This window comes from Cyanistes caeruleus, chromosome 4 (assembly GCF_971803275.1).
Source record: "Cyanistes caeruleus chromosome 4, bCyaCae1.hap1.1, whole genome shotgun sequence".
Classification (NCBI taxonomy): domain Eukaryota; kingdom Metazoa; phylum Chordata; class Aves; order Passeriformes; family Paridae; genus Cyanistes; species Cyanistes caeruleus.
Genome location: NC_141704.1, coordinates 49,925,693 through 49,944,236, shown reverse-complemented (window position 1 = coordinate 49,944,236; position 18,544 = coordinate 49,925,693). Strand labels below are relative to the sequence as shown.

General features: G+C 35.0%; 1 protein-coding gene across 10 annotated transcripts in view; it reads left to right on the top strand.

The window, feature by feature from the left end:
- The window catches only part of MON2 (MON2 regulator of endosome-to-Golgi trafficking), a 119,329-nt gene that overhangs the window by 50,845 nt on the left and 49,940 nt on the right, over window positions 1-18,544 (top strand). For 4 of the 10 annotated variants that reach the window (XM_086884576.1, XM_086884583.1, XM_086884580.1 and 1 more), the window contains 7 exons: window positions 720-848; window positions 2,713-2,903; window positions 8,580-8,640; window positions 9,906-10,029; window positions 10,815-11,022; window positions 11,722-11,804; window positions 13,687-13,829. In XM_086884576.1, the coding sequence (XP_086740702.1) occupies window positions 720-848; window positions 2,713-2,903; window positions 8,580-8,640; window positions 9,906-10,029; window positions 10,815-11,022; window positions 11,722-11,804; window positions 13,687-13,829 (939 nt within the window). Of the gene's footprint in view, window positions 1-438; window positions 457-719; window positions 849-2,712; window positions 2,904-8,579; window positions 8,641-9,905; window positions 10,030-10,814; window positions 11,023-11,721; window positions 11,805-13,686; window positions 15,328-18,544 lie in introns of those variants that run through there. The other 6 variants (XM_086884586.1, XM_086884582.1, XM_086884578.1 and 3 more) reach the window with 3 other exon arrangements.

The following is an 18,544-nucleotide window of genomic DNA, read 5'->3' as shown; positions in this document are numbered from 1 at the left end:
TCAATCAGTAAAAACTTAACTGCATGTTGTGTAATAAGGTTTTTTTTTTGCATGCTTTTGTTATCTTCTTTTACTCTCCTTGCATCCTTCTTTGCTTTTATACTTTGTATTCCTTCATGTAGGAAAGGTCTGGCTTGGATACCAGACAAATGTCTGTATTTGTACATGAATTAATCTAAAATAATTTGTCCTACAAGAGATACTAAATTTAACACAGAGACATGATACTTTTGAATGGAGAAAATTCCCTCAAGCTGCAGATTTTTGAATTGCACGTGCTGTAAAGAAATGGAAGATGTTCAATAATTCTTTTTGTCTGTGTACACTGCTGTTCACTAAGCATGAGCATCTGATTCAGTGTAATCAAAGAGGTAACTTCTATGTATGTATTAATTCTTCTTATTCTGTTTGTCCTGCAACACAATGGAATCACACTAGATACAACTATTTGCACCGGTGAGTTAAATTTCCTTAAAGATTGTCCTAATGTAGTTGTCTTGCTTAGACTGCAACATTTCTCCTACTTAAATGTACTTTACTTCAATGTAGAGTACATTTTTATAGCCAGACTATATTGTATTTGCAGTTTTGTTGCTTGGACCATATTAGCAAACCTTGCATGCATTATACCGAGAGTTCAGTGCAAAACATACACTTTCTGTTCCTTATTTAATATGTTTTCATGTATAATTTAGTCATTTACTAATTCCTTTTCCTAGGCGGAATGGGTGGCATTGAATTACGTACCATTTGCAGAGAGATCATTGGAAGTTGTGGTGGACTTATACCAAAAGACAGCTTGCCATAAAGCTGTGGTAACAGAGAAGGTTCTTCAGAACATCATTAAGGTAAAAAGCACCTGCATGTGCTTTGAATTTAATGAGCTTATATTGAAAATCATGAGTTTTATTTTCAGCTAGTGCAAACAAGCACTTCCTGGGAAGCTTCAGGCTGTAGTAAACAGACTGATATTTTATGAAGATGAGCAGCAGGGAATAATTTGTTTTGAAGCTGGAAGGCCATTTATTAGTCTATATGTATTGTTCTTAGCTGGATAATGTCAGCATCAGTATTTCAGTGTTAAGATAAAAATTAACAAATGTGTTAGGCCACAAAATTTTCATCTCTGAAAGTGTTATGCACCTGAGTGTAGTAAGTAGACCTCTTAATAAATATGTATTTCAAGGCCAAAGCCCAGTTCCTGTAGACTGGACTTTGAGGGTGTGTGCTCTGTTATTTTTGCTTTGCTTTTAATGATTTCATCTCTCAATGCAGCTATTAAATGTTACAGGTGAGCAAAAAAAACCTTTAAAGTGAAATTGTCAAATGCTTCACTTTTTTTGACCATTCCATTTCAGCAAAAAATTTTAGTAAGTAATAGAAGTAATATTTTCCAGAAGTCTGGAAAATAAAAATGCATCTGACCTAGCTTGTTTGCAATGACTTGGCTGACATCAGGATAAATCTGAATGTGTTTAAAACAGGTGATATTATTTGGAATATGCTTTGAATTAAATATTTGTATTTCAAAGTTAATGCAGTAGTTTTCCACTTTGGTTTTAATGGGATTGGTGAAACTGATAGAAATACCACTTTTTGGTAACATTAGCAGTTGATAAAAATATGTTCTATTGTCATATATGAAAATGCTTTTAAATTTATTTTTCATGTCTCTAAAGCCCATGTTGATTTTGGAATTAGATTTGACACATATGACCAATAGCAGCAGAAAAAAAAATGGTCTGTTTATCTCTAGGGTTATATTCTAGCTGTCATATTTATTTTTTTTGCCATAGTTATTTATAATTGTCTCCCTTGTAAGAGTCAGAGTGAGTCTTTCCTTCTTTTGCTTTTCTCAAAACAGAGACTGCACTAAAGGCATTGGGGGGCATCTGTATGTTACCTGAATTTAGTCATTCTGTATTTGAAATGTCAAGTAAATAATTGATTTTCCAAGATAACTTACAACCAGGTTCTAAGGTTTGACTAACAATACTAAAAGGAGTCCATATAAGTGTAAATGGTTCATATGTCTAATGTTTTAAAATTTATTAATGACTTTGTTTTATAGGTATTGAAGATGACTATCTAAAAGACTTAAAATTTGCTGTGTTTTCATCTGCTTTACATTTGAGTTGTATTGTAGCCTTTGTCTTAGAATTTCACTAACTGTCCTTACTTTCAAATTTCATGTGGTTTAACAGTCAATAATGACCAGAATTCTTCCAGTGTTTATGTTCCACTGTTTACAGTTCAGCTTTACTAGGGAAAGTTCAAATTCAATGAGGCTTTTTTTCTTAACTGTGGAAGCACTTGGGATGGCTCTGTAGGAATGGGACTGAATTGTGCAGAATACACTCATGATAATGGACTGCTTGCAGTCTTTTAGATGTTAGGAAAGCCCATTTGTCAGACTTAGCAGAAATGGTGGATGGCAATACAGAAAAAGAAAATTGGTATGTGATTTTGTAGTGTAAATGATAATGCACCATCTAACCTTGTACTTGGATACAGACCTGTGTGTTAGCCAGCTGGTACATGATAAATTGTCTTCAGAATTGCATTTGTAAAAGGCCATCTCATATACCAAGAGAAAAGGTAGGGATGTGTACTGCCATCTGTGACAGTGTCCTCCAAGATCTTGCACAGAAACTTGCAGTAATCTTAGTAGTCTGAGCAACTATTAATTTTGTTTTGACTGTCATTTTGCAGACACTTAGAATACCTCTTAGCCTGAAGTACTCATGTCCTTCTGAAAGCACATGGAAGCTAGCTGTGTCCTCTCTTCTCAAAGTTCTCTCCATTGGACTACCTGTTGCAAGGCAGCATGCATCTTCTGGAAAATTTGACAGTATGTGGCCAGAGCTAGCAAATACTTTTGAAGACTTTTTATTCACAAAAAGGTAAATACAATTTCCTTTTTAAAAAAAAAAAATTAAAGGAAAATATTAATAAAGAATTTGTTCACTATATGTGTCAGTAGACCTATTTGATATATGAAAATTATTTTAATGAATGATGCAGAAAAGGTAACCAATCTATCTGCATCAAAAAGCTATACTTTTAGAAAGTAGTACAAAAAGCTTCAATCAAAAGGTAAAGTGTAGGAGCAAGAGAGCTCAACTGAACTCTCAGTATGAGGCTTAGTCTTTCTCAACAGGACAGGGAGTTCTGAATAGACTCCCAAGGATGTTTACTCTAGATTTGATAAAGAGTTACCGATACGTACTCAGTTTGTTCCTTTCTTCACTTTGAACAAGTTGCAACAGTATTTTTTCTAATTGAGGTGAACAGCATTAACTACATGTGTTTCTCTGGAGTTTCATCTTGAAATACTCCATTTACTGTGAATTTTTGAAATTTTTTTTTACACTGCTGTGCACTTAGAAGTCCATAGTTACGTTGTATGTGTTTCTTCCTAAGAATAATAAAAGCTTGCTTCAGAGAAGAGTTTTTTTGTTCTTTGGCAATGGGTAAAAATGTATTACAGTACAGCAAAGATTTTCTAGGTTAGACACTAAGGGAACCTTTTACTCTAAGGAAGATTAGGTATTTTAGATAATTGCTTAGGAATGGTATGGAATTTCCATCTTCTGTAAACATCTGTGGGAAAGCATATTTTAGGAGTAGTTTATCTAACAGTGTTTTAGAATAAAGAACAAGGTGGAGCATGAAAAATTTAATTCCCTGATTTTCAGTAACAAATGAGTCTTTCTTTTTAGCAGAACACAGTAAGGTTCTTCAGTGCCTTACGCTAATATGCTGTGTGTTTAGTTTTGAAACACAAAAGTCAGCAACCAAACACAGCTGTATTTACTAATGATGGATAAATAGCAGCTTGCACAAAACAAACAAAAAATAAATACCAGTGAAAATTTATTTTAGAGACACATCCATTAGAGAAAATGTATGTAATAATGAATGGGTTTGAAATATCATCAGTAGGATTACATGGCAATCAGGTGAAAAACCTTCCTATTGTTTTTGCATTTACTTGAAAGAAAATTCTATTAAGTAGGAGGACCTTAAAATAGAAAAGGTCATCATGATGACTTAAAAGACACTTCAGTCATCCAAGTTTTTATTTTATGCATCACTGTTTCTTTAATGTAAAATAATCTTCACAGTATCTTGCTTGGTTTTCTTTTCAGCTGCAGTTGGTATTCTTGCTTCCATTCTGAGACAGGCAGTCTATGTCAGTTAATGCCCTATAATCTGTATCACTGTTGGGTTTACAGAATTCAAATGAAGGTTTTTCAGGTTATTGTAGAAGAATGTATGTTCACTTAAAAGTTGGTTTGGGAATACATATTACTATTTGTTGTAATTTAATTATTCCTAAGTATTTGCAAAGCAGATTAAACATTTCCATTTTGCATGTTCTTAGCTGAACAAGACTAGTAGTGCTACAGTTTTTTTGGTATTAGTTGTTCATAAATCCAGAGAAGTAAAATTATCACAGCTCTTTGATGTAATTCAGGATGATCCACTATCTTCTGCATGACCTTTTTTGCCAAATATGTTGTCTGGTTTTTTTTTAGTTTACAGCGTGTGATTTATATTTTGCTTGAATATTATTTCAAACATAGAAATTTCATCTTAATGCGTTGCTTGCTAGAAACTATTACTCTTTATGTTAATTCCAATACCTTTTTTTATTTGTTATACATGGGCAAATATTCTCTAGAGGTAGAAGAAAAATAGTACCTGTGTGAATATTTATGATGCCTTATGTCTGTCTTAAGTCTGGTTTTGCCTCTTTAGCAACCAAAGTGTATACTCTAATTAAACATGCAAAATGTGTTTTAAAGAGAATTTTTTCATCATAATTAAAGGTGTCCTTAGAAAAGTATAGGGAACTTTTTTTCACTTAGAAACTTTAAGGTTCAAATTAATTTAATGCACTAAAAATAGGCTGGTATTTTATAGAACCACATGGCTACAGCAAGATAATTTGACCTGTTAGTATAATTAATGGCCACTAGCATTATGCTTTCCAGGCTTGTTGTGTATAGATGGGTTTTGCTTATGTAGTTGTATTTTGTGAGGCTACAGAATGTCTGGGGTTATTTTTTTTTTTACCTATGTAATACTCATCTTTTTCTAAACACCAGTTTGCCCTCCAAGTATATGGTTCTGCAACACACAGTTAGAGCCCTGTCCCTTGGTATCTTTAGGAGACATAGTTTTTCTGTTCTCTCCATCAGCCTGAGCCTTGTGCTCCCAAAAAAACATTAAATCTGAAAAGGGAGTACATCTTCCTCATACCAGTAGTCAGGACAATTAGTAATAGCAGTCATTTCTCCTTTTCTTCATCCTCTTCATTCTCCTCCCCACATTGCTACTGAAGCATGTCTCTCTCGTGATGCAAGGAGGGCTCTAGAGATAGCTGTGGAACTTCCCCACATTGAGGTAATTCCCTTCTGATTTCCTTTGCCAAAATCTTTCTGCACTCTGTGCAAGATGCTATGAGACTACCCTTGGCAAGCAGGGCAACCTGTCCTTTTTGGTTTGGAATTTGCTAAATTGTGTCTTCTAGTGGTATAGGACTGTTTTTGGTATGTTTCGTGATTTATTTATATTAACAGTGAGCTGTGTTTTTTAAAACTTCTGGTACTACTTGGATTTTTGTCCATACCACCAAAATCAATTAACCAAGCCACAAATGAGAAGAGGAGCACACTTTTAGTTAGATTTGTGACTTGTAAACTTGAATTGATTTTAGTAACCCTGCTGAACCTTACCAAATGGCTTTATTGCAGCTGCGAGTCAGGTCATCTCTGGTGGCTTTCCAGCTTGCAAATGTGTCATGCAGGACAGGGAGGGCATTAAGTTAGGTGCAGGAGTGAACAAATCTTACTAAGGCCAGCATGGATTGAAATGGTTCAATATATTCCACTATTAAATGTTCTAAGTGTTCTGTGCTGTTGTCTGTCCCAGGCTTTATGAAAAGCTAAGTAAATGGCTTCCTTTTTTACCTCCTCTTTAAACCTTTATTCTCCAAACCTGACTTACCACTGCTGGCATGGTTCTAAATATGAAACATCTGCATCTCTCTAAGACTCACAAAAGCCCTAATGCAGTCAGTCTTTCTAGCAACACTTTGTAACATATTTGATTAGGTTTTTTTTTCCTTTTAGCTTTCATTAAAATACGCCAGTGCACATTGTCTTATTTTTGTATGCATGTTCTCCAGGTTTCTACCTGCCTGAGCACTGGGTAAAAAAAATGAAATTATTTCACTGATGTTCTAAATTCTTAACCAATGTTTCAAACATTTTTCTAGTCTAACTCGTAACTCATCTAGTCACCCTGATCCTAGAAATCATAAGTGAACATAGCCTGATATTGCTTCTGGCAGTGAAACTGAGTTGGCATTGATTAGACTAGAGGTCACTGTAATTTGAACACTTAAATTAAAGCTCTGTGAATATCTGTATTTAAAATAGTGAACCTCCTCAGCATGGTCCCACCTCTGTCTTTTGGATAGGAACAAAATTTCAAGCCAGTTACGGGGCTAAATGAGAGGGCATGCTCACTGATGTTTAAAAAGTACAAAGCACAGCAGAAATCATCTCTGCAGCTTTGTACAACAAGAAATTTCAAATATAGCCAAGAGAGCCCAGGTAAATGAAGAAGGAAGATGATTCTGTCATAGAGAATTAACGACTTCCAAGACCGAAGTTTCAGCTTTTAAAAAAAAATAATTTTAAAGCAAACTTCAGTTGAGAAGACTCAATAATCTTGATTTTTGTCATAAATCAAGATGGCATTTAAAATTAATACATTTCATATAACTTAATTTACACAAAATTGTCTCCTAGTAAGAAGCTGGTCTGTTTATTATTTCATATTGTTCTTCTTTCCCAGAGGCTTTCACAGAAGCATGTCACACTATTATATACAATAAAATTGACCAAGTGTGTGTGTGTATATATATTTTATTAGAGCAGAAGTCTGTGTTCACATGAGGGAATTAAATCAATACTTTCCCAAAAGATGCTTCTGAACAGAGTCCTGTGTACAGCAGGACTCTGGGTGGTTGTTAGGTCTTCGCTCTTGGCTCTGAAGCCCTCCCTGTTCCCAGTGGGCAGGAGCTGGGAGCTCTGTACTGAGGATAGTTGTTGCATCACACTCTTATTTCTCCTGGCTCTTGACCCTCCAGTTTAGGTATGTTGTGCCAGAACAGCAAAGCATTTGGCCCCTATATAGGTGTATCCATATAGATGGAAATCTATTTACTTGGGAATAATTTGCTACATGAACAAATGTGAAGTAGATAAGGTAGATCAGATATGGATGACTGGGCAGAAAAGCCTTACTCTCTAAGTAAACCTCAGCTCAGAAAGTGAGTCATAAATTAGGAAGTGTCAGACTGAAATCTTCCCATGTATTTCAACATGATCTGCATTTCTGTGCATCATAATAGCTTATATTACTGTTTAATGGTTTTGCATCCTTAACAACTCTGTGTTAGAAAAGGTACTGACTGAACAGCTACTTAATATTTTATTCTAGGTTTTCAACATAAAATTCCAAACTTCCTGACTGCCTAATACACAACCCACTAATAAATACAATAATTTCATATTTTATTCTTAGTGTTTTTTCTAGTCATACATGTAACACACGCCCCTTTCTTAAAGTGATCTAGATTTTATCTGCATAAAGTCTCTTTGAGGAATAGAGATATATTTCTTTTTCTAGCAGAAACATTGGTACATATATAATATATTCTTAATTGTCAAAACTGAAAATGATCTGTAGGTGTGAAGACTGATCTTCCAGAGTGTTATGCTAAGTATTCAGAAGATGGGAGAAAAAAGCCTATCTCAGAAAAATCTTATTTGTTTTTGTCAGCAGCACTGGAAGAAAAAAATACACACAACAAAACGTTTGTCAGCTAAACTAATCAGATTTGAATGACATTTCAAAAGCTTCAAGGTTCTTAAACTTTCATTAAAATTGGCAATGGGGTGGAGGAGACAGGCCTAGATGAGTACCCTTCTGAGGACAAGACTGGCACAGGTCCACGGTGCTATCCTGGCCAGCTGCCTTGCCTGTGAGCACATGCTTAGCTCTGAACTACCCACCACAGGGTCTGTTGAATTCCTTCTAGACATTTCATCTGAAAATAAATCAATATACATAATGGAGGAACTCCAGAAAATTCTGTATTTCTTCAAAACTCTTATAAAATGTTTTTTTCTTTGTTCTGATTCTTAATGAATTTTATTAAAACACATAATTTCAGTATTTCAGTTAGCAGGGGAAAAGGACATGGTAATATCCCATTAATGAAAAATGTTTCATTAATGTAGAAGAAAATGTAAAATGAAAACAAAATTTTAAGATGTACCATTGAAACTCAAAAGTATTTTCTTGCATAGTGAGTGAGAAGACTTGGTTGCTCAAAGCCCCCATCCAACCTGATTACCACACCTTGTTATCATTAATCATTACCATATAATAGTACCAACGTGATGTGTGTAATAACTGTAAATGTAATGCATTTGCCTATACTTATCTCCTTACACATGTTGGAAATTTAAAGTATAACGTAGTATGTTTATTTTTAGTACTCCTCCTGATAATCTCTCAATTCAAGAATTTCAGAAGAATGAGAGTATTGATGTTGAGGTAAGGAGCCTATAACATACTGTTGAAATTAATGAGTTAGTGTTATTCACAAGTTGTATTTTGTTCTGAAATAATTTCTTGAAGTTACCCTTTCATTACATTTTTCTGTAATACTGTTTTCATTTTTGAAATTCAGACAGGAAATTCATAGGTCCAGAATTCAGCTGCTTCAGGGTGATACAAAAAGTAGGAACTGGGATGCCAAAAACTACTTGTCATCTCAACTTCAAAACAGCATAAAAACCTGGCTAAGCCAGAATGTGTTTCTGTCCCTAACTCATTATGTGATCCTTATTTATTATGTTATTGCTGAGCACTTACACTGATAACTGTAGACCACAGAGAAAGCTGACAATTAAACCTGAAATTAGTGCCTTCTGTTGAGGGGGTGGTCAGCAAAAATTCGTTTTTTCTTAGACAGTGTTGTCTTTAAGATGTGTTCTCTGTACTGAGAAGCTTTGGCATAAATGAAGAAATTATGTGTAGTTTAGTGCAGTGCAACTGTAATTGTTAAGAGATAATGTTCGGTTGCATAAGGCCAAAGAAAATTAGGAGAAGATGTTACCTGAACTGAGTACAAAGCAAAAGGAGTTGCAGAGAAGGCATGGCAGTATCTGTGGCTTCATCATCCTTCCAGATACAAACTACCTGGATGAAAAGTGAGACCAGTTCTGCCTGCAATGAGCAGAACTCTCAAATCTAATGCATTCATTTATGGAGATCTAAACCCATGTTGTTTCTGAATGGGAGCATCAAGAAAAGGATAGAAAGCATTTCTGTTAATGTGTATTGTCTTAAGCTCGTTTAGATAATTAACACACTTGTTCTGCTTTGCAGATATCACATTGCTAGGGATGGATATGTGTGTTAATGTCATGGAGAGGGTATTGAATTGGGGTTGAGGGAGGGAGAGATTTCTAATGTTAGATCTTCTCTTTTCAAAACCATAAATTCAACTTGAAGATTATACTTCAAATGTCATTTGAAATCTGATCAGGAACTCTGGCAAAAGTAGCGGGGGAAAGGTTTTTATTTCAAATTTAAAGTCCCATGCAAGACCGCTCTTTCAGACATGTCTGCAAATTTTAAATGCTAGCAACAGAAGATTTTGAGAAGTCTAATTAGGCCTTTCTCTCTTTTTAAATGTTTCTTCATTACAAACATTTCAAATGTTTCTTCTTTAAATGTTTTTAAATGTTTCTTCATACTAGATTTACAGTTTTAGTATTTAGAGAACTAATGTAAATATATATAATTTATTTTAGGTGGTGCAGCTTATCAGCACAGAAATACTGCCATATGCTAATTTTATTCCTAAGGAATTTGTTGGTCAGATAATGACTATGCTCAATAAAGGCTCAATACATTCTCAGTCATCCTCCTTTACAGGTATGGTACCTGAATGAAAAAAAATTAGAGTGTTTAAATCTACTAGAAAATAATTAAAATGTTGAGTGTACTTATCAGGATAAAGTCTTGAAGTTCTCTGGCTTGTATTCAGTATAGACTGTTTGATATCCAACTTTTTTTATAAATTATATTTTGTGGAAGTTGCCAAGCTTTTCTTGCAGTTTTAAAAAAATTACTTCCTTACTGCTTGGACAGTATCATATATAATATTGTACTTGTGTTACTATCTACATAGTTTATTTTCCTTTGTGCCACTTCCAATAATAATTTCAGACAATTGTGAGACAGACATCCTGTTCTTAAAACCTGAATGACCTTAGTGTAACTATATGGTGTACCTGGCCAGGTAACTTCTCTGCCTTTAAGAAAAAAAATATTTGTAGGAGTTTTTGGAAAGAGGAAAAAAAATGGACATACGTTGTTACATAGAATAATACTTATATTTTACAGTACCAAATATGAGTATTTATAATGTAGGATTGAGTTTGCTGTTTTTAGGTGATTTCATGTATTTTATAATTAAAGCAATGTCAGGTATGTGATGTATTAGTGAGAATGTGGCATAATTCATCTCTTAGGTTCAGAACTATTGTGATTTTTGCACAGTCATTTTTTCATAGAACGTATTCTTAATATTTGTTCTTATCGTTGTTAATATTTTCTAATACTAGAGGAGTGATAACCTTTTCTAGCATATAATAAAAGGATTGAAATGCAGCATCATACACACTGCTTAATTGAAATGCATCATTTTACTTTGACAGAAGCCGAAATAGATATTCGAATGAGAGAAGAGTTTTCTAAGGTGTGTTTTGAAACACTGCTCCAGTTTTCATTCAGTAATAAAGTAACAACTCCTCAAGAAGGCTACATCTCTAGAATGGCACTTTCTGTGCTCTTGAAAAGGTCACAGGATGTATTGCATCGCTACATAGAAGATGAGAGATTGAGTGGCAAATGCCCTCTTCCACGGTATGTGCATTGCCTTCAGAACATAAAGGTATTACCAGGACTTTATGAGAAGAAGTTTGCATTCAAAATATCACTTAGTCATGAAAAAAATCAGTGGGGAGGGAGAGAATGAAATTTAAAAGGCAGGGAAATTTTTATGGGCTAGATATTTCAAAGAAAATGCTGGTACCCAATTTTTTTAAAAAACCTTTAAGTAACAATGGTCATATTCTGTGCTGTTACAACAGTTTCAGTTACTGAAACAATATTTCTGATATCTCTAGCATTGTATTTCTGAAATTTGATTTCCTTTTATTCCCAGTAGAGCTATGTGTAGTTTCTAAATTGAGAGGTGAGTAGAATCTCCTCAAAATAAAACATCCAAACAGCAATATTGTGAATCATTACTCAAGTAATTGTTCTAGAAATGGAAAAATTAGACCAAAAAACTAAGAAATTCTTTAAAATGGGAACTTACTTGAAATTCACTTCACTTTTGAAGGTTTTTATCATGAAAGTAGAAATTGATTGTTAGTCTTATCACATACTTGGATATGAGTGTTTTCAGACTGAGATTTGTATGGTGTTACTGTTTCCATTGTCAAAGTTAAAGCTGTCTTAGCTGAGACAACAGTAATGACAGTGGGAAACTTTTTCTATAAAACTTACATTCTTGAAACAAAAATGAGTAGATGACTATTTGCATTTTTTCATTTGTAGGCAGCAAGTCACAGAAATCATTTTTGTTTTAAAAGCTGTCAGTACTCTCATAGATTCACTTAAAAAGACTCAACCTGAAAATGGTAAGTTATTGATAAATAACATGGTTCCAAACAAGGTAACATTACATCTACCCCAAAGATGTATTTATTATTTCCTTTAGTAGTTTTCCCAGAAATTTGAAAGAAAAGTGGACTCTGTAAAAGTCAGTATTCTGTAATTCTTTGTATATGTAGGTGACAGATGGCAAGAAACCCCACAAAATTTTTCCAGTGGGACTAAAAGTATAAGGACCTAAGATATGTTTAATAAAAGAAAACTTCAATTTATGGTGTCCTTTATTAGATAAAGCTTTGTGTCTTCTGAAAACAAAGAAAAAAACCCGTTCCATAAAATATTAGTGGAATTCTTAAATATATGAAGTTTGGCTAGATCCTTTTTTCCTTCTCACAATACCTTTTTAGATTGCTATGGATCATGTTTACATAGGTGCACTCTGCAGTTAAAGGTGTGTACAAGTTAAATGCATGGACAGGCTGCTAAATACACTCGTGGTCTTGCTCTCCCTCTCTTCCTGCTCTATTATTTTCTGTCCCCTGTATTGAGCTTAGCTCACTGATGCCTGAGTACATGTTTGATAGATGTATTTAAAGGGCTGAATCAACTGAAACACCTCAACTTAGAAGAGGGACTCAATATCCTTTTCCTCCTTTAAGCTGCACCTCCAGTATGCGTGGAGGTTCTTGGAAGAACTTGGAAGACTCTTAATCACAAGTCTTGGTCAAGTCCACTGTATTGGACTCTGAAATTCTGACAAAATTGTGTATACAACATTGCCCTCTTCCTCCCTGCTTTTGATATTAGGAGGAACAGAAAAAAAAATCCGACCCTTTTCAATCCTGAAACAAAACAAACAAACAAACCAGCCTTTCCAGAAAAACACAGGCAGGTGGCTTTCTGGAAAGAGGCAATGCCTCATTTGCATCATCACTGAGCAGCTAGGGTTATGATGATGTGGTTTCTAAGGTTCATGGCAAAAGTGTGCAGGCAGAACTATGCCAGGATGCATAAAGCCTTTTGGCTAACCCTGACGTTAACTGAAGTGCTGCTTTGGTGGGTCTTCCTCTTAGAGAGGTAGAGAAGCCATGGACTGTTCCCCACATCTCTCTCTCTGCAATGAGAGACATACTTCCTCCGGTCCATATGCAGCAAGACCTGCCAAACCTCCCACACACTTTCCAGTGTCACTTACTGGACAAATTACAGAATCATTTCACTCCCACTTCTCTTACATTTTAATAATTTTATTTATTTAAGATAATTATTAATGTTGTCTGAAGCCAGGGGTTTGTTCTCTTTTGAAAGCAGAGCTAAAACAGAAATAAGCAAGGAAGTGACATTATAATAAGAATCATGCTACAATGTTTAATTTTACTTGTTGGACTAACAAAACTTTACCGTGGATCTTTGTCCAGTGTTTCTACCTTTGCTTTCTGTAGCTCTTGTAATCTGAAGTGATCTGAAATCAATAGAAAGTTTCATTGCTGACAATCTTCCAAAAGTGAAATGTGCATCCAGTTCAATTTTCTGTCAATAGCTGAGAAAAGCAGGCAGAAAGCACATGTGTATTACAGATTGAATAGAAGCATTATCTTAAATTTGTCAGTTCTTCATCCCAAAGACACAGGGAATGATTCACATGTAGAAAAACAGGTATGTAGCCCTACTCCAGAGATATTATCCCATGTGGCCTCCGTCTGCAGCTGAAAAAACAAATGGTTCTCCGGCAGAAGTCCTGGCCCCATATCTGAGTGCCCAGCATGGATGCCATAGTGTCTGCATAGCACTAAGTACCTGTGTTTAGGCACGCTGTGAATCTGCCTTTAGTTAGAGGTATTGGAAAAAATCTACAGTCAGTATTTGGACAATGGTAAGTGATTCAGTGTGTTCTTTTCTCCCCTGCAGTTGATTCTAGCACATGGGCACAAGTTATTGCCTTGTACCCAACTTTAGTAGAATGTATCACCTGCTCATCCTCAGAAGTGTGCTCTGCTTTGAAGGAAGCACTGGTTCCCTTTAAGGACTTCATGCATCCACCAGCAGCCAAGGTACAGAATGGAGAGTCTTGACCCCATAAAAACTTTTTTTATTCTTGAAGGGAATATCCAAAAATGTTTGCTCCTGGGTGAAGTTTCTCTGAGGAAATCTCTTGTGACTAGTACTTTGGCAACCAGTGCTGACTGCCTCTTAACTGTACTAACAAGAGCTCAGTAAGTCGTGAATACAGGCTTTATCTCAAAGGTTCCAGAGTGAGTAGCAGTGCAAACCTTTAATAAATTTAACTGACTAGTTGGAATCATTTATAATCTAATGTACTTGCTACAGTATCTTGAAGTGGTGATTGAAAAGTGGGCTTATGTACAGCTTGTTGTGTATGTGTTAATGATGTAATTAAAAATATTTCAATTCAGTCAGATTTATTAGGCTGGTGTTTTGCACCCTTTTTTGAAGTACGAATTGTACTAAAATTTTATGCAAGATGGTACTGTAACATTCCATATATCTGTAACCAGCCTTTGTAAACAAAGGGAACTGATATACTTGTGTGTATAATAAATGGTACAGTTATGTATAAAATAGTTGCATTTATTATTTAAATTCTTTTAAAAATATTGATAATGTCAAATGCTTGAAAATGTATTTATTATGAATAAGTTGTATGCTTGCATTTTTACTTACAGTTTGCCTTCTAAATTGCCAGATATGCTCATTCATATCTGATCATGTTAGTTTTTGCTTAATTGAATGTATCTTCTTTGTGGCCATTGGACATCTGCAAAGGGTCATATAACAAAAGATTGAAGCAGGCGGTCACAGTCTGTTGATCTCAAACTTCAGAGTAGTTGACCTGAAATAAGTTTGAATATGCAGAAATCCACTGTAGCACTTCAACACTACCATACCTCACTTCATAATAAATTTGTTTCAAGATGTTTGTTCTACTTAACTCTATCAATTTTTGCAGTTGCAGCCTTGCTTTAAAAAGAAAACAAACGTATTTGAGGGTTGTTAGCCTTTTTTCACCTTCTTGGCAAGTATCTCAGTTTTTGAATCATGACCCAGGAAAGGCAAGTTCAGATATCTAAAATACTTGGCTGTAATATTTGGTTCAATAATTTAAAGTGTTTTGTTTTGTAATGTCTTTTCAACCCAATTGTTCTAATCTTTTAATTATAAACTGTCTGATAAAAACCACGGGAAGTGTATTTCTGAAGATAGTTACTCAGTTAGAAATGCAGTAAAAATTGTCATTAAGTAATGTGAATTTGTTTCACTTTAACATTATACACAATTGAAGCAAACCACTTTTAATAGCATTGTTTTTAAAGTTTGGGATCTAGCATTTAAACTCATATTTAATGGATTTTGATTTCAATAATGTTTCACCTGTATTCACATTTTTAATCTGTGACGTGAAAGCACAAAGGCCAAATGTAAAAAAAAAAAAAAACAAAGACAGGTGCCTTTCTATGGATTTCAGAGCTTATGTTTAGGGTTTTGTTTCAAGTGTTTTGTAGATATTAAAATATTATCATGCATAAGAAATGGTATTACATCTGTTCGGTTTGCACTTTCCTCACTAAAGGAACACTGATTGGTACATGTGAATAGGTGCAAAAGATGTAGAAGCTTCAAGCTGTAGGTGTGATGAACTGGTCAGGGTTACCCTGCCTGAATAATGTTCTCCAGGCAGTTCTTTAGACAGCTCGCTCCCACAAGTCTCCCTTGGTCCTTTTTAAAAGCTTTCTGTTTCAAAGTACAATAAATATTAAAGAGGATTCAAGACCTTGCACATTTCTGTGACCAAAGTTGTATGGGACTTAATTGTCAAACCTGAATAGTTTTAAGAGAATACAGTTTACATTAAAGAAACAAATGTTTCTTGTTAATAGAATTTATGTCAAAATACTTTCTCTGGAGGAGCAGTTCCAGTATACCGCAGAACCGGATCTTACATACAAGCAACAACATCATCCATACAATGAAAGTGAAAACCTGACAACTGCTCTCCTAATTAGAGGAAGCTAAGTCGAGGTCATTAAAGAAATAAACTGTAGACAGGAAAGAAGAGAATATTTTGGTTTAGAATATAGGTGTAGGGTCCAAGCTATGAGTGAATTTGTTTCTAATTAGTTTTCAATGGATTTTTCAGTGATAATATTGATGCGTTTGTCCGTTAAGGCAAATCTTCATCTTTGTCTGTAATTCAAAAAGGGATGCATGAGTCTTTCTTGACTCTAGAGCTTAGACTACTTTACACCTATGAATATTAATCTTCAAAAGGTTTTGAAATAAACTACCAATGAGTTAATTTACCATCCTTTCCTCTTAATTACAAAATGAATAATACCTGTGCTATTTGAAGCATGTTTTGGTCATGCAATCTGAGGTTGACTGTATTAAAACTGCTTTTTCTGTATTTTGTATAAATAGTTTGAAAACTAAAAGCTACTTAGCTTAGGAAATGTTTTCATTGACTAATTTTGTCTGTGAGCAAGAATTATTCCCTTTAATGTGCCTTCTTGTCCAACACTCAAATATTTCTTCCAACTTGAAATATCAATTTCTTTTTCCTATTTGTACTTTTTGCTAAGCATTCTTAAGGCTCCATTGAGGCAAGCAGCATTTTTGAATACTTAAGTTTCACATTTTTACATGTTCCTATTCTAGAAAGATAAATCTTGTTCCAGAAGAAACTGAATTAATTTAACATTACCTGTTGAGCAGACTCATATCCAAGTTAATTTCAAGTCTGCAGGGTTGCTTAGTCATGAAAATTAAAACCTGTGGACATTTTCAGGATGGGGTCTGCAGTGTGTCACTGAAGTCAGCTGGAGAAGTGGTGCAGCTGACTGTATAGAAATGTGTCAGTTGGAAGTTAGAAGATAAGCATTAATTGCTTATTAAATCTAACCAATCTTCACCCTTTTCCTTTTTGTTCACAACTTCAAAAAAGACGCAGATGGGAATCCAAAGAGAAAATTAGTAGTTTATTAGCATGTTCATATCAAGACTTTGGATTATTTGGGAAAACTTGTACGTCTCAGTGCTATGACCATTGCCTTAATGTACATGAGGATTTAAGATTGCATAGTAACTGCTTATGAAGAAAGAACAGATGTCTCAAGCTGGGAAGTTCTTATAGAAAGTCTTATTCCCAGAAGTAACCTACACTAGCTATTTACTTGTCATCAGAGATGGTTATCTAACTGGACATCTGTTTTGTTCCCTCGTACATAAGCCTGCTTCTCCACCTGCTTTATTTGATGAACTGTAGAATGTTACTGGACATTAAACCACGTGAAACACATGGTCACTGTTAGTTATTTACAAGAGTAAATAAGAGTATGTGTGTGAAATTTGAGTAGTTTATCATTGTACTCTGTAGATGGCATTCTTTTTTTACCCAGGTTGAGTTGTTGTTTCTTGCCAAAGAGCAAATCTTCCCATAGCTGGCCTTGAGCTCTCCAGGCAAGGTACTTTTAGTGAAGTTAATGCCTTTCTTTTCCTCACAATGGCAAACACAAGTACTAGCCATCAGTGTATTTTACAGAAACTCATTTAGAAGCTCAAGATATGACAGTTCTTGGGGGGAGGGAGGAGGAAAGCACATTTTCTACTCATTGGTTTCTGTAGAGCTCAGCTCTGTGTCTCTTCACTAGTTGCTCACCTCACATTTTCAGCTAGCTACTCATTTTCTGTATGGGTAGGCAACCTTCAGCTTCAGTCCTCCTGAATAAGGTGAGGCTCTATACAAGAGAGAGAAATTGCTGTGCACAGCTGCCTTGTGAGCAGAGCACATTCTGACTCTGCTACTGCTACAGGCCCAGTAAAACAGCTTAGAGTGGGGGGTGTCAGAAAGTTGCAAATAAGGCAGCTCTAGTGTGTAGGTTTTGTTTGAATTGGAATCCAAAACAGTGCACAGACATTGTCTATATCTGTAGATGAAAACCATTTAACCATCAGCAAAATATTGATATGATATTTTTATTCCCCAAGAAAAGCTTCTTTTCTCACAGGATTTTCACCCCTTCCTTCTGACAGTGCTTTCTATGTGTGCTTCAGTTGTAACTTTTGGAGGCAGAGACTCTTTGTATAGACAACATTTTGTATATCAAGGCAAGTAGTACAAGTCCAATAAAAATAATTGTCAGTGTAGAGCACAGATTTCATTTGGAGAGTAGATGCTCTTGAGAGCTCATAGCTGAGCTGTACTGTTCAGATTTATGTCTTACTCAAAGTATATGACTGCTGTCTAATTTAGGACAGACATTATATCCACTAAGAACCAATTGCTGGAATCAAGAATGACCACAGAAGCAGCGAGTAAAGTATTGGATGGGTGGTTTAAGACAACTTGTGTAAGAAAGAAAGTGAAATTAAATATTCACAATTCTTAGGGGAGAGGGAGAACTTCAAAAGAATAATGACTGGACTTGAAGAAGACAGACCACACAAAATTGCTACGTAAGATCTCACAGGAGACAACTCTGAAGTAAGAGAGGAACTGAGGAGATAAGACAGTTTCTTGGAGATGTAAAGGTCATGACTGAAAGTGTGTGCCAGACAAGCTGTAATGAGACCAGCTCAATTAAACAAGGAATTTCGTCAACTTCAAACAGTGAGGGGAGGCCTATGAAAGATAGGCAGTCAGATACCACCAAAGATAAGTGTTAACAGATAGGAATGAAAGTAGATATACCTGTCAGCTAACAGAGAATAAATGCATAAATAGTAAAAGATTTGTACTAACCAAAGTGCT